Here is a 17,126-nt window from a genome sequence, read left to right on the forward strand (position 1 = left end):
GTTGTGAGATGCGTGGATTTTAGGTGACAATGACACTTGCTTTTTCCATGGAGACTACTGGAGTTCCATTTGTGCAAAATATCACAGTCATACCTCGGGTTGCGCATTTTTGGGATATGGACACGCTGAACCCGGAAGTACTAGAATGGGTTACTTCCAGGTATCGGCGCATGCACAGAAGCACCGAATTGCGTCATGCGCAGACGCGGCGCTGCGGGTTGCGAATGCTGTGGGTTGCAAACATGCCACCCTCACGGATCACGTTCACAACCCAAGGTTCCACTGTATTTATTTCTCCTTGCTTAATGGAACACACCCACCCCAGCACACCTGCTGCATCTGTTTTGGGAGTTCCCCTGACCCTCCAGGGGTGGTGTAGGGGGAGGAGATGGGGAGAATCTCCTTGAATTAAGCACTAATCCTTGTCCTAATGCAGAAAATGTAGTTGAATACTTATTAGTGTCTTATTAGTAGTCCCCCCCCCCAAGATTGAGAATGCCTGGACTATTTTTTATCTTGTATGAAAAGTAACTGAAAAGAAAAATAGCCTCCAGTGTCAAGTATGCCAACATTTTTGAAACTTCGATCCCTCTTTGTCTCTCTTTCTTTTTTGACATTGCCAAAAATGGTTTTGACAAAGAAAATGATGCCAGGTAAAGAAAAAATGTGAAATTTTATTTGAATGTTTTATATAAGTCAAGAAGCTATATACTTGTATTCAATGCTTGAAACTTCAGTTATCAACGTTAAGTAAGTAACAGCCATTTGCCTTTCTATTTCAAGGTCTATAGACTTGAATTTCCTTCCATCTGTTGATCCTGAAACAGTTCTGCAGACAGGTATACCCACTATGGCATCGTTTTTCTTTAATTCATGGATTTTGTGAATTGTTTTGGATATGGATAGTATATAATGCTACAGCTTTGTTCTTGGTGTGTTAGACTTGTTCTTGGTGGAGGAGTGTTAACTAAACAGAATAATAAGTGCTTTGAATATCTTCCTTATTTACTTAAAAGTACATTTCCCTCCCTCTGCTGTTCTCCTCTTCCATTTCTGGGAACCGCAGCTGTAGATATATATTCTGGTCTCCTTTTCTGTTGGAATTGCTAATCAAGCTCTGAGAATGCCAAGAAGACAGTTAACAATTTAAGTTACTTTATAAATCAATTGGGAAGCATAATGGGGAGCATATACTTGGATATATGCTTACTTAATTTTTTTATTATGGATATGGAAAAAGAAAATGTAGACTTTGGGCCTACATTAGTTTCCAGTGCAATAATTTTTTGGCTCATCCATTCCTCAGGATCTGGGTACCATTCCTCAAGGAAGTACAGTTGTTTATTTAGGGATTGTTTCATTTTTGCAGCAAAAGTTAAGCATGTCTGCAATTGGAGTCAGTGGGAACATTAAACGTTAGCTCTTTGCTGTTGTAACTGGTGCTCAATATCATTTAAAAAAATATATAAATTCATATAATCTGTATCCCTTGCATTTCATTAATGGCTTACAAGTTTAAGAAAAGTTAAGAATAAAAAAAATTGTCATTGTAACTTGGACTGCTATCTGAAATGCAGCTGTGTGAATGCCCAGGCACCCACTGGATAATGTCTTTGACATCACTGATCAGTGAATCTTTACCCAGTGTCTCCATGACTCCCCATTTTATACCCTCGCTAAGCATCTGTCCGGTGCAAGGGTTACCTTCAAATTTGTGAACCGTTCCATATTTTCATATACAGAAGATTTTTTTTTATCATGCTGTTACTGTCACCCCCGAGGGAAAGTTGCATAGGATCTGAAAGTGATTTATCATAACCCATAATACGAACAACCCCCCCTTTCACTTTTAGCCTACCACAAGCTATCTTCCTTTTATCTCGAGTCTTTTACACCCTAGCTCCTTTTAACCTGACTATGCCACATCTTGAGGCATCATTTGAATGCTCAGTTTTAATTGTCCAACCATTCAAGGTCATGAGCTGTTATCTGAATTGCAACAACGCCGCTTTAATGGTTCGGACGGAGGGGTTGCGTGGTCTCCCATGGATGACGAACTGCTTGCTCAGCCCCAGGTTATGAAGTTGCTAGACTCGCTCAGAGAGCAATATACACGGTACCAAGAAGTATGCAGGCAACGGAGCAAGCGCTCTCAGCTAGAGGAGATTCAGCAGAAGGTAATGCAGGTAGGTACCCCAAGTCCCACTTGGTTTATATCATTCGTTGTTAACAGCGCACCCAATAGGCTCGGTCTAGCAGATTGTCTTACTCTTCTGCATCTTCTTCTTACTTTGTATGTATGAATACAGCCAGATTATAGTATCGGTAGAGTTCCCCCAACCTCACTTACAAACTCTGGCTGCTCAATACAGTGGTGCCTCGCTAGACGAAATTAATTTGTTCCACGGGTCTTTTCTTATAGCGAAAAATTCGTCTAGCGAATCCCATAGGAATGCATTGATTTTTTTTGGATTTTTTTTTGCCCATAGGAACGCATTAATTGAATTTCAATGCATTCCTATGGGAAACTGTGATTCGCTAGACGAATTTTTCGTAAAACGCATTCGTCTAGCGAGGCAAGCTCCGCTCGAAAAATCCTTTCGTTAAGCGGAAATTTCGTTAAGCAGGGCATTCGTTAAGCAAGGCACCACTGTACATTCCATTAAATAAGTCTAGCAGAATGCACTGAGGACTCATGCTACTAGATGTGGTCAGTAGCTTGGAATAAAGGCTTTTAGCTATCCGTGTGTGTGTGTGTGCTTGTGTGCTTGTTTGTGTGTCCGTTTCTTTATTGAGACAGTCTCCCTCACGACATGAGACCTACAGCCTTGTCGCTATTGGTCTTCCCCAACCCTATGTGTCACTTTGTTCTGTCATGTGACGAAGCAGGTTAGCTATGGCTCAGCATTTGGGCTGGTTTTGAAGCTTTCTTACATTGTTGGGATATTACAGAGCAGTCTTAATTGCACCCACTTAACTTGTTGTGTTGTCAAAGCAGTTAAGAATGCCGATCTATTTCTGGTAGATTTGGGGTTCAACTACCAATAAAATTGAATGGAAGCAACTACAGGGTAGTAAAGCGAAGGTTGTTGGGTGGCTCTTGCTTCTTCTTTTAAATAGTGATTTAATATAAACAAGATAATTAGTCTGTCTAGTGATTAATAGATAAATAGGGTTAGCATATCCATTGATCAAAATCCAAAAGAACAGTTGTCATACAAGGCTCTTCCTGACTATAGTGAGTAAAAACCCGTTTAATGAATTGTATGCTAAAAGGTCATGAAGGGTTGGGCTGGTGCTTGGGAAATTGGCATGTAATTGATGCTTTCAACACTTCTTCAGACAATGTCTCTGTCGAGATAATAAAGGAAATGAAATCAATTCATTCATTTCCCCAGGCCTATTATTTGAAATTGAATGTGTTTATATTTTAGATGCTTTGCACATGAACCTTCACCATTTTAAATACTGGAGAGGCAGGAAATCAAAATATTCTACTTCACAGTATTCTAGAATAATCATTTCTTTCACTTTTAAATCTCTCTTTAAGTGTTTTTTTTAAAAAAACACAGTCAGACATGGATATTACATAGGTATAAAAGAAACAAAATATTATACTTATTTCTGTGGTAACTTGAGCATTCGAGTCATCTGAGCAAATATGGGCTGATTGGAATGAGGTTTATAACCTAGTTTGGCAAACTGCCATCATTAATGCATTTAAATAGACTTGTTTACTGGGGCATCAACCTCAATTTGCATCATTCTGATTAGAAATTGCCATCCATTTGCTCTGCCTGTGTTACTGAAGCTGCATGGTAAATGAATTGAACTTTTTCAGGCAAAGAAATTGAGCATTCATCTATGTTTTTATTTAGAAGATATCTGAGAAGATATCTAAATGGGGAGCCAGAAGGAAGACCTTTTTTAAAATAATAATAATAATAATAATAATTCTAAAGATCTTAGGAGCAGAAGTGATCAAAAATCATATTGTTACACTAGTTGTCCAGGTATATCAGAAGTATATGTCTTCTTGGTGATAAAAAGAGGAAACTGAACTAAGAGAAATAGAAACAGGACGATGCCAAGGGATGATTTGCAGTATCATTTGAGAATTACTGCAGTAGGAGTTTTCATTCTTGCTGTTTAGTAACTGTAAAATAGATAATCACTAGCTTAGACTAACTGTCCGCATATCAGATGTATGGTTGAGGTGTCCTCACATGTATTTTCGTGGTGCAAGCAACAAAAATGCTAGTGGTTGCCTTATTATTACTTTTAATAATAATAATAATAAATTTTTATTTATACCCCGCCCTCCCCAGTCAAAACTGGGCTCAGGGCAGCTAACACCAATAAAATTACAGTAAGACATAAAAAAGAAAAGAAAAGAATTAATTAAAATACAGATTAAAATACAATATTAAAATTTAAAATGCAGCCTCATTTTAAGTAGTCCATAAATCCAAACCATGAGGGAGGAAAACACAGGGGTCAGACTGAACCCAACCCAAAGGCTCTGTCTTGCAGGCCCTGCGGAAAGATGACAAATCCCACAGGGCCCTGGTTTCCTGTGAAAGAGCGCTCCACCAAGTTGGGGCCAATGCTGAAAAGGCCCTGGCCCTAGTTGAGGCCAATCTAGCCACCTTATGGCTCGGGATCTCCAGAATATTGTTGTTTGTGGACCTTAAGGTCCTCCGCGGGGCATACCTGTATTATTTGTACCCTGCCCATCTGATTTGGTTGCCCCAGCCACTCTGAGAAGCTTCCAACATAATATACAGAAACAACACAACAGAACATCACACATTAAAAGCATCCCACTACAGGGCTGCCTTCAGAGGTCTTTTACAGATTACAGTGGTGCCTCGCAAGACGAAAATTCGTTCCGAGAGTTGCTTCGTCTTGCGATAATTTCGTCTTGCGAAGCGCGGCCATAGAAAATGTCGTCTTGCAAGTCACCAAAAACATTGCAAAATGCTTTCGTCTTGCGAGTTTTTCGTTGCGCGAGGCATTCGTCTTGCGAGGTACCACTGTATATAGTTATTCATATCCTTGGCATCTGATGGGAGGGCGTTCCACAGGGCAGGCGCCACTACCGAGAAGGCCCTCTGCCTGGTTCTCTGTAACTTCACTTTTCACAAGGAGCGAACTGCCAGAAGGCCCTCGGAGCTAGACTTCTGGCTTGTGTGGCAGCTTTTTGACACTGCCCCCCCCCCAGCCCTGCTTCCTTATTAGTAGTTTCTCCCTAGTCCTGATTGTAAAACGTGTTTCAAAAGTACGCAGTGCAGGATGCTGCTGTAGAAGTGGGCAAAGGTGAAAAGAATCAAAAGGTTTATGCCATATGTTCCTACCAGTAGTGGTGGGGCAGTGGCGCTTACCTAACTTCTGATTGGTTGTGTTGCTGCTCCTTACCTGGAGGCAGGTGGGCAGAGGTGAGGTCCTCATGGTGCAAACACACCCACGGGAACACCAGATTGAATCCCGCCTGGGCAGTCTCAGGTGAGAACAGCCACCCTACTACACGGACAGCTGCCAGTGTTAATCCTCACGAATGTTCGGAGCAGCCTTTGTCATTTGTTTTCCTTTCCATATTTAGGAGGTACAGCCTGCTTGTTATTAGTGTCCTAGTATGTTTCCTCTTGAACACCATTATCTCTTATGTTTCCCTTGGTAGGAAGCAGATAGTTCTCATTTTCTGTTGCTGTACATGTAAGTTGGGCCAGAAGGATCATTATGATGGCTTATGTAGTGCAAGGTAGGAGCCATTGCTCCAGAAACCAATTCTGACAAATATTTATCCAGCCCCATCTGTTCTGTTTTGACACCTGCCATTTAAGCAACCTGCAAATAGCCTGTATATAAAAGAGCAGCAAATAGTGAAGCATATACTGATATTTATCCCTAAACACACAGTCAGGTGCTGTAGTTCTGCAAGTTAGAACAATTTAGATTTCAGCAGGGGAACTAAAGAATCCCCACCCCCACCCCTGTTTTCTTAAAGAAGCCAGCTTTTCATCTTACATACTAATACAGATATGAATTGACAAAACAATGAATGAGCCAGATATCTTCATGCTCTGTTTCTAATGTGAGACGACATATTATTAAGGTTCACAAAGAAGACATTCTTCCTCCGAAAAAGCATTGGGAAATGTTTGATCAGTCTTGCCAGGTTGCTTATGCACCTAAAAGGAACTAAGGACCCCCACTGCCTTTATTTATCTTGAGGTAGAGAACATGTTGCCATTAAAAGCGAACTTTATTTTAAGCAAAATCTGAATAACAATAATTTCTTTTAAAAATCAGTCTTGATCGTGTGTGTTTAATTATTTGCTGTGGTGAAAATGTTGCTGTTTCGATCAACAGGTAGTGAACTGGCTTGAAGGACCCGGCACAGAACAGCTTAGAACCCAGTGGGGGATAGGTGATTCAATTAGAGCCTCACAAGCTTTGCAACAGAAACATGAAGAGATTGAAAGTCAACACAGTGTGAGTTTCCATTTTCCCGAGGAAGTTACTGCATGATTGTTCTTATATATAATTCATTATGTGCAACATTTTCATGTGACATTTTTCTAGCGAATTTTAGACAGTGATTTATGAGCTATATAAAACTGCACCTATTCTTCTGCAACAGACTGTGCTGGTGATCTTAATCATTATTAATTAAATTCTAATGTCACGGCAGTATACTAATTTTTATTCTTTTAAAGGAGAGTGATCGTGTTTCTGATGAGATTGAAAACACAAAAAGGAAGCATTGATTTAGGGGTAATATATGTCATCTTTTCTTTCTTTCTGGGAGCCACTTATTGTAATTACTTAATTGCTCAGTTTAAGATCATACATAATCTCGGAGCATAGATTGTTTGATGACTGGCAAAGGCAGATTTTGTTTTTCCAGTTCAAACACTGGAGGATAGAACATATTGGGGTTGATGTGAACTGAATGGAGAATTGGGGGGAAGGAGACAACTCTGACCACTGTCTACATTCAAAAGACATCATGTTCTCTACTAGGAGGATGTTTTGTAAATACACACGTAAAACAGATATAACAAAAAAATTAAAAATAACAAGAAAATACAGATACAAATACAAGTACGTATAACTTATCTTATTTTACTAAACATTATCTTGTGGACTCCCTCCACCCCCCCTTTCTGATTTTCAATTTAAAATCTTTAGCAGTTTTCATATCTCATAATTTTTTATCATTTTTCAATAACCTAATCATATTTCTATGCTATCCTCTTTCTTATTTCTTTTAATTTTACTTCCCACCCCTCCCATTTCCTCCATCCCCGGGCCTCCCCCTGCCACCAGGAGTCCCCAGGGTGAATAAAGATAGATAGAAGTGGTCCTTTTTCCAGCTGAGACTCTCCCCACCCACCACCCATCCCAGAACCCACCCCCCTGCCACTGAGGGGTTCCAAGACGGAAGAGACGAACAGAGGAAAGAAATCGCCCAACTACCCCAAAATAACTATACATCTTCCCTTTATATTTACTTCTATTTTCACATAGAATACATTTATCTTTTATTAATCAAATATCTTATTTCAATCAAATTCAATCTTATATTTCCTTCCCTAGCCCAAAATTTACTTCCAAGAATTCCCATAGGACTGAACATTTCCTTTACTTTCCCCAAATAACTTTAATACTTTTTATTAACTATACTACCTCTTCTTCCCCCTGGTCTCGGGGTCTCCCATTTGATTCAGCGGATTCCATAAAAACAGCCCAATTTTAAACCAAATTCATCCATGCCATAAAGAAAAACAACACTTTCCTCTTTTTACCAATGTTCCTTCTTCCCACCCTGCTGCCCCCCTAATTCCATCATAACTCTATTTTGCCAATCTCTGGTAGTTACTCCATCACATCTTCTTTGTAATCTGTTCTTTGCAGGAATCCTGTTCCTTAAATAAGTCTTGTTCTCCCATCTCTGGGGGAACAATATTCCATAGCAGGTCTTGATAAAATTCTTTTTCCGTTTCTTCTGGATAAACTTCCACCTTATCCTTGATGACAAATTCAACAGTTTTTTCTTCCTTTTCATCCCTTTCCAATATTTCCTCACATACTTCCTTTTCCTGCAAAGTTTGTTTTGTTATTTCCATCTGTAAACTATTCTTTTTCATTCCACTTTCAAGTTTCCACAAAAGTTTTAAAACAGTCTCTTGTCAGCCAGGTGTATATTCTTCTGTTGACATTTTTTGCTCCTTCAAAGACACAGCAGAATGGAAAACAGGAAATGGTGCAGCTTATATCTCCTATCTTTAGGCTTTTGTGTTGTATCCCAACTGGCTGTAAAATATCATCTTAAAGGTCTTTTGTTACTTTAAAACTCTTGTAGCCATTTATAAAAAGAACTGTTACAATTCCTAATCAAACTTGTCAACTTGTTTCAGATCTCCTTTCTGGTAAACAGTTCAAAACCTCTATGCAGAAAACAGATTCCTTTCACTTATGACGTCACAATAGTCTCGCTGATCTGTCCGGGGCACAGATTCCAGTGTGAAGAAAGGCATTTCCCAGTTTAAATAATAATAATAATTTATTATTAAATTATTAAATAATAATATTTATTATTTATACCCTGCCCATCTGGCTGGGTTCCCCCAGCCACTCTGGGCGGCTTCCAACAAAACATTAAAATACAGAAATCCATCAAACATTAAAAGCTTCCCTAAACGGGGCTGCCTTGAGATGCCTTCTAAAGGTTTAAATTATAATAACTTGGCAGGGGGAAGTTTTGTTACTCCTGATATGCTATCCCAAGTATCTCCCATTTTTCAGCCTGTATGGCCAGCACTAGTTTTTTCTATCTTAACTTGTGCCTCATTTACTCATCTCTGGAATGAAGTGATCAAACTAGTTCTGAAATCACAGTGTCAGTTTCTTCTTGGTACTTTGCCATGGCAAAGAGAGATTAAAAGGGTATCCTTGACCTTTTGAAGTATTAACATTTCATAAAGCCCAATAAATCGCAGGTAGTTTTCTTAGCTGATAATCTTCCTTCTGGGCAGAGTTTCTCCCTCTCTGCTTACTCAGCAGCTGCAAAGGTTGCTAACCTTTTTTGACCTGAGGGCTGCATTCACTCTTGGCCACTTTGGGCCACTAATTAGCATGTGTGCTCAAGACACACAGCCCCACCACCTCAGCTGACCGTACAGATCAGATCATAAGCACACCCACCCCACTAAACAAATAATCCATATGACTTGGACGGCATAGTTTCATCCTAATCAGAGTGCTCAGCTACATTGGGGATCCATTGCTGAGTCTCCTACTTCTTTTTTCCCTTTGTTATTTCCAATATTGGTGAGGTCTTATTTAAGAGGTTAAAAAAAAAGTTTGGGGTGAGGCTGATCCAGTCCTCATGCCAAGACTTTTAAATTTATTTAACGGCCTCGGTCCTGTATACCTGAAGGAGCGTCTCCACCCCCACCATTCAGCCCGGACACTGAGATCCAGCACCGAGGGCCTACTGGCGGTTCCCTCATTGCGAGAAGTGAGGTTACAGGGAAACAGAGGGCCTTCTCGGTAGTGGCACCCGCCCTGTGGAACACCCTCCCAGCAGATGTCAAGGCAATAAACAACTATTTTACATTTAGAAGACAACTGAAGGCGGCCCTATTTAGGGAAGTTTTTAATGTTTGATGCTGTACTGTTTTTAATATTCGGTTGGAAGCCGCCCAGAGTGGCTGGGGAAACCCAGCCAGATGGGTGGGGTATAACTAAATTATTATTATTATTGCTTATTTATTAAATTTGAGTTGTTTCCAACTAACTCATTCCATCAGTGCAAGGATTTCTGCTTGCACAAAACCACTTCCGCATCACACGGAGGTGGTGTTGTGGGCATGGCCTGACCAAATGCTCACGATGGGGGCTGAGAGTTCAGCCCCCTCGCGAGATGGGAGTTCCCGCCTCCGTCATACCTGGGCCGACCAATAGGGTCGGCCGGGAGGCGGGGCTTGCCCACTTTTAAATTCACCCGGAGGCAGGAACGCAGCCTCTTTCGCCCCGGCCACCTCGCGTGATCGGATCAGCCTCTGAAGCTCCCGATCGTCTTACCTCCTGCTGGATTCATCCAGGCCCGCCTGCCTTCCTCCTCGCCCTTTTTCTTTGCAGGTTTTCCTTCCTACAGGTTTCCTTTCGCGGGTCCTCCTTGTGCTTGCCGCCGCCGCCGCTTTGTTTCCGTGCGGGCGGGCGCTTCCGCCGATCAGCTGTCGGGCGGTGTGTGTGCGCAGGCGGCAACCAAGGAGCCGGCGCAGGGCTCGGCGCTCTACTTTCTGCCCTGTTTTTTGGCGTTCTTCTGTTCCCTCCTTCCTTCGGCCGGAAGGAGCTTTCCCCACCTCCGGGGGCTTTCTCGCGGATCTCTGTGCTATCCAAATCTGTTATGGGTTTTCCCCCAGCCACGTGGAGCAGATTTGGTGAGGGTGCAGGGCACGTGAGAGAAGGGGGAGTTCTGTTATATTTCTGCTGACAGAACAAATTGGTTGGATATTGCCCCTTATTTGCCGCCCCTCCTCCCAAAGGGGTTATCCTCCCCTGCTCTATCTCCACCAATCGAAATCTGATTTGGACCACATAGTAGATTTTAAGTTCATTACTTAAAATACTCAAGATGGGTTGAGTGAAGATTAATGCAGACTCCTTTGTTAGCTTGGTCAATAAATTACATTGTTTCTTTAGATGTTGTGTTGCATCCAGTATCTTGTGTTTTTGTACTTCAATCCACATTAACTGCATTGATTTTTGTAAAGTGGGTTCTTAAGATACTGTCAAGTTCTGACATTGCATTTCAGCCTGACCATTCAGCAGATTGCATTTCAGCCTGACCATTAGTAGACAATATGGCTTCTTTCACAATACTTATGTGTCATCACAGACTCACCTTGCTGGGGCTGGGCTTCCAAGTTGGATTCTTGGAGGACCATTGTAACAGGTTCCCCATACCTACAGAGACCTTTGGGCAGCATATATACTGAAAGTGACAAAAGTTAAAGTTACAGATTAGGTCCATCTGTTACCCTTCTCCATTATGGATTTATAATGGCGTTAGAGGACCACCAGTGAAAGTCTTTGGAACCTCATGAATTTCTAATCGTTTCAAAAGATTCCATAGTAAATAAAACATTATGGCATCATCAGTCAATCTGTCTCTTGCTGCCAGATTTTGGAAATTGACACCAAGGTTGCGCAAGGCAGCAATTAGAAGTTACTGCCTTTATATACATAAAAGCCTTTTAAATAACTCAAGTGTTTCTTTAATCTGCTGTCTCATTGATTTACTAGCTAATTACTTTTTAACTGTGTTTACTAAAAAGGATTCTGACTTTATTGCAAGCAATAGTCTTACTACAGATGCCATTTATTCCACTGGCACTGCAAAATAGTTTAAATATTCATTTAAATCTGAGTCATTCCCTTCCCTTCCACCTTTTAAAGGCCTGAGTCATAGTCTGTTTAGAAAGGTGACATTATTGCTATATACTGCCTAGCAGTTTTCAGACAGTGATTAGGTTCAAACCATGATAGATAATGAGTGCATATAGAAGACAGACTTTCCCAAAAAAAGATTTGTCACTAGAATATGTGGCTAGACAAAACAAAGTAGAAAAGTGATTAAGAACACACACGGGAGTGGTGAAATTATACCACTCTAGCTGGAAAGGGAAGTCAAGGCACAACAGCCTCTTAATTTGTTTGTTTGTTTGTTTGTTTTCTGGATAATACTGCATTTCCATTAAATTACTGGGGCAGGTAACAAAAAAAATAACATGAAATTATAACAATTTGGCATATATGATTTAAAAATATATAAAAATATGCAATGAAACCTAAATTTGCCTGAAATAAAATAGTTTTTAGGTTGCTCATTTAAATGCAGGATAGAGAGCTTTGGTAGGCTACTGCAGGGACAGGGCCGGCTCACACATGAGGTCAGGTTAGAAGACCGCCTCGGGCGGCAGGATTCACAGGGGCCACAGATCTCAATATAGATCTTTATCCCTCCCTTGTAGACCTTGAATCACCCCTTCTTTCCTGGCAGGGGTGAGCCACCATTTGGTCAGGTGCTAGATGTCTCGGGTCACCCCTGTGCAGGGAGGTGGGTACCCATCAACCAACTTTTCATGATCAGACTTCTGAAGCAAGTCCTAAGCTGGCAGGTTCATATGGGAAGGGGTGGCTCTCAAGGTATCCTGTTCATCCATTAACAAGCTTTCAAGTTAAATTCCTAAATTGGGCGCTAGCAGCATAGCTGCATGTAGTAAAAAGTGCAACTGGGGGCGGGGGCATAAATGTTTCCCTGGGATCCTGTGTGGCCTAATGGTTTGAGAAGATCAACCTAGAAATTCCACCTTGGGCAGAGGCTGTTGGAAGAAGAGGAGCTTTAGAATAAGGAAACACCAAGAAGAGGATGTTCTTTTGTGTTTTTTGCATGTTCACAGATTTCATGCGCTATACATTCACACTGGCACTCAAGGGTTATTAGAGCAGAAGTGTGGAGGCGCTTGCCCATCTGTCTGCCTGCGTTTGTCCAGTGTATCCTGTTGCGTCTCTTGGGTCTCGGTTGCATCAGCAAGTTACTGTATATTCCTGTGTATAAGACTGCTTTTTAACCTAGGAAAATCTTCTCAAAAGTCAGGGGTCGTCTTATACGCCGGGTCGTATTTCTTATACGGCGAGTTTATCCCAAACTCTATATTTTAACTGGAAAAGTGTGGGGGGGGGGTCGTCTTATACGCCCAGTTGTCTTATACGCTATCCTTGACAGGGTGGATTTTAATCTGTTTAAATCCCAATTTAAATCACTACTCAGTAAGACTTGATTTAAATCACTACTCAGTAAGACTTGATTTAAATGTTCTTCTTTTTTTACAGAAAGACTAATTCTTGCTGGTATAATCTTAATATTTACAACCAGATGAAGATTTCATTTTTTGGAATAATAATTTTTCAGAGTAGTTTTTGCAGTTACATCAAAAATTACTGATTTGATTATACTATTAGAAATACATAGACAGATAATTATGAAATTATTGTGAAGTTTAATAAGTTAACTGTTTATATTTGAACAACTTTTCTGCTGCACCTTATTAGAAGGAGAAAAATAATCATTTCCTTAATAACAATTTAAACAATTTAACTAAAACAATAACATTATAGCATATGTATCCATGTTTGTTAACTGATGTGGTTAAACAATTCTTAAAAAAAAAAACTTAGACTGAGTTTTAGCACACATGAAAAACTTAAAACAAATCCTTATTTTAAAAATCTGATTTTTATTTTTATTTTTTAAAAAACCATTGATTTTTATCCACCCTGATCCGTGAGCTAAATGTGATCAGTGTTGCACAGTGTGCACAACTATAGAAATGCCGTATAAATAATAAACCAGCAAGATAACTGATGTGCACTCCTGATAATACTGAAGGAAAAGAGGCTGCTGAAATTCTATGAAGTTGCAGAGGCAATGGAAAGGAAAGCTGCGGTGAGGAGGGAGGGAAGAGGGATGTGATCAAGGGAACAAGTAGAGAAGACGATCAGTTGAATACATGTTGCTGTGTGTGCTAAATAGATGAAAGTTCGTTTTTAAAAAGCCTACCGGGCTAAAGAACAGGATATTGCAGTAGGGGGAAAATTAAAGAGACCGGATAAGAGCATAACCTTAGAGAATGAATGAGAGGCTGGACTTTGGCAAGGCAGCAGGGGAAAACCCAGAAATCCAAAGATGATGAGAAAAAGAGGACTTGCTCAAAATGGTTCCAAGGGTCCACGACTGATTTTGCTAAATGACAGAATTGCTTAGTTGAAAAAGACATGACATTTCCGACTTGATATGGACGGAGACCTGAGCATGTCTGTGTGCTACTGGTTTAATGCATTACTGTTAGACAGAAGCATATGTAAACCTGCGTAATAAGATGTGTGTGTGTGCGCGCACACACACAGGCTGTCTTAAAAAGAACATTAAAAAGCATTGCAGTTCTGATATACTTTCTGCTGTGCTGTTTTTGCAGGAGTGGTTTGCAGTGTATGTGGAACTTAATCAACAGATTGCAGCTTTGTTAAATGCTGGGGATGAAGAAGACCTTGTGGAACTGAAAGCGTTACAGCAGCAGTTAAGTGATGTTTGTTACCGGCAAGCCAGTCAACTGGAGTTCAGGCAGAATCTGTTGCAAGCAGCACTTGATTTCCATGGCGTTGCCCAAGAAGTAAGTCAGTATGCATTCTTACTCACTGTACAATCTTGCTGTGTGACGATTACTACAGATGGCCAACAGTTCCAACTGGTTTTTAGGAATGAACAAATTCCAAAATATACCAATCCATTTCTGAGGACGTTCAAGAGCTAAAGCCTTCTGTTTCATGAGGTTTTTTTTTAAAAAAAAATGAATGCATCTTTATTTGCGTCAGCCATCGACCATAGCAATAAAACAACAATACAATATACAGAGAATAGAAATAAAAAGTCAAATATATAGGGTTTTGAATCAGTAGTCAAAGAGTGGGTCTTATTCTGATTGCCCCAGCTAAAATTTATTGCAATGCTGTAGAAAGATTCTGATGAATTTATAGTCATTGAGGAGGCTTATTTTTATTGCTCTTGAGAGAAGGCATTGGGCGTTGACTACTGTAGAATGTCATGACCATGGTGCTTAGTGTCGGTGCTTATCTGACAGTCAGTTTAAAGCACATCCTGCTTCTCCTCCTGTTTTGTATAAGCTCCTGTTTTGTAATGCCCAGAAGTGATGACTTTTCTTCATCTTAAACTATTGGCCCTCTTCCACTCTGTTTGTACATGGGGCCCTTATCGATGTCTGCACACACACACACACACACACACACACACACACAAAGAGGCATATCGGGTCTTGTTGGGAGTCCACATCTTGATCATTGGAGACTGGTAGAAAGGGTGATGAAGGGTGTTTGGTGAGAAGCATCTGCTGTTCAGGTCATCTGCCTGTGAACTTCCCTATCTCCTAGTTTTATCTCCCTTTGCAGTTAGCTCTCTCTCTCTCTCTCTCTCTCTCTCTCTCTCTCTCTCTCTCTCTCTCTCTCTGTGTGTGTGTGTGTGTGTGTGTGTGCAGACATTATTGCAGCACATCCTTGGTGGAAGCATGAGAAACACAGGTTTTTGAAGTAATATGATACCTGGGGTTTTTCTTGCTGTCTTTTTCAGTTGTCTCAGCAACTAGACGGCCTACTAGGGATGTTGTGTGTTGATGTCGCACCAGCAGACGGGACGTCAATTCAGCAAACTCTAAAGCTACTTGAAGAGAAACTGAAAAGTGTTGGTAAGCCCAAACATTGTAGAAACCTCCAGATCTATAAAACAGTGAACAATTGGGGAAAAATAAATTTTAAAGTATACATCGATTTTTCTCTCGCGTTCTTAACTAAGCATAGAGAGGAAAACGGACCTTTCTGGCCACAATTCAACAATGCATGCAGAAGAGATTGGGTGAGCATGGAAGGCCTTTTCTCAGATGCGCACCCCCCCCCCCCGCAATCCCTTTCCTTCTCTGGGGGATAATTACAATTCCCTTTCTTTTAAAAACAACAACAGTGTGATGTGGGGGGGGGGCAAGCCTAATCGAACAATTGGATTTGCTTTACAGTTGTTTGGATTTTGGATGCAAACTCTTGGCTTCCTTTTGCAATTGGCTCAAATACTGTTGGGACGTAAAAGTCTTAACAGTACATATAAATTCATTTGTATTGCAGCAAGGAAACATCATAAACAGTGTACATGAATCCCTGACAAGCCACCTGCTTCCAAGGCTGAAAACTTCCAAAGCTGCTTTCGTGTATTAAATCACATGTAGGTCCATGTGTTGAGACTGGACATTACAGATGGACAGCATCTATGCATAGACCTCCTTACATTTTGAGACTCCATGCTATTGGGGTTCCAGCTCTCTTGGAAGTCTGTGCATGTAAAGGTCTGTGCATTTAAGGCTTTCCTCTTTCAGACACCAGTGTTCAGTGTTTGAACATTACAGTGAGGGTGGAAAAACACACATATGTCTTCAGCCTGCTGCCCCTTGTGATCATATGGATCCCCTTAGCTTAATTAACAGTTATCATGTGGAGGACTCTTATGATTAAGCTGCATAATATGTCCAGGCTTGAAGATTTGTGTCAGTATTTACAAAGCTTTAAGAAGAAAACTAGGGATGTGGGTGGCGCTGTGGTCTAAACCACTGAGCCTCTTGGGCTTGCTGATCAGAAGGTTGGCGGTTCGAATCCCCACGACGGGGTGAGTTCCCGTTGCTTGGTCCCAGCTCCTGCCAACCTAGCAGTTCAAAAACGCCACCCAAAAGTGCAAGTAGATAAATAGGTACTGCTGCGGCGGGAAGGTAAACGACATTTCCATGCGCTGCTCTGGTTTCGGTGTTCCGTTGCGCCAGAAGCGGCTTAGTCATGCTGGCCTCATGACCCAGAAAAACTGCGGACAAACTCTAGCTCCCTCGGCCTCTAAAGCGAGATGAGTGCCGCAATTCCAGAATCGTCTACAACTGGACTTAACTGTCAGGGGTCCTTTACCTTTACCTTTTAAGAAGAAAACTAATTCTTTCATTTTGAAAAACACCTGTTAAAACCGAGATAATGCATACAATAGTCAAATTAAGAAAGAGGGAAAACTTCAAAATCCCTGCTGTGTGATAGCAGTTCGTAAGACTGGAAGGGACACAAATAATTAACATATAAAGCTGCCTTATACTGAGTCAGACAATTGGTCACTGTCTTCTACTGTGCTTCAGTCTTCCTTAGCCCTTAGTATTTCTTTTTTAACTGGTGACACCAGGGTTTCAACCTGGGTCATTCAGCATGGAAGTTGTACGTTTTGCTAGTAAGCTGTGACCTCTCCTTATAATAAATACTAACTTTGTGACTGTAAGAAATTATACTTTAAAAAAAGAAAAAGATGCAATAGGAAACTTAAACACTAGCTATCTGTATGTTTACACAATTAGGGTTGACTGGCAGCTTTTGATTGCCAAACCTACTCATTTTGAAGTCTAGTAAGTTAAGTGACGGGTTGTTTATTGAGTGAAATCACTGCAAACTAAACTCGCACCTGCATGAGG

The 17,126-nt window shown here is 40.8% G+C and overlaps 1 protein-coding gene across 6 annotated transcripts in view; it reads left to right on the forward strand.

Moving 5' to 3' along the window:
- Positions 1-17,126, forward strand: part of SESTD1 (SEC14 and spectrin domain containing 1) — a 57,341-nt gene that overhangs the window by 32,777 nt on the left and 7,438 nt on the right. For all 6 annotated transcript variants that reach the window (XM_060280603.1, XM_060280611.1, XM_060280593.1 and 3 more), the window contains 5 exons: positions 784-839; positions 1,975-2,186; positions 6,373-6,495; positions 14,049-14,243; positions 15,215-15,329. In XM_060280603.1, the coding sequence (XP_060136586.1) occupies positions 784-839; positions 1,975-2,186; positions 6,373-6,495; positions 14,049-14,243; positions 15,215-15,329 (701 nt within the window). The remainder of the gene's footprint in view (positions 1-783; positions 840-1,974; positions 2,187-6,372; positions 6,496-14,048; positions 14,244-15,214; positions 15,330-17,126) is intronic.

This window comes from Zootoca vivipara, chromosome 1 (genome assembly GCF_963506605.1).
Source record: "Zootoca vivipara chromosome 1, rZooViv1.1, whole genome shotgun sequence".
Lineage (NCBI taxonomy): Eukaryota > Metazoa > Chordata > Lepidosauria > Squamata > Lacertidae > Zootoca > Zootoca vivipara.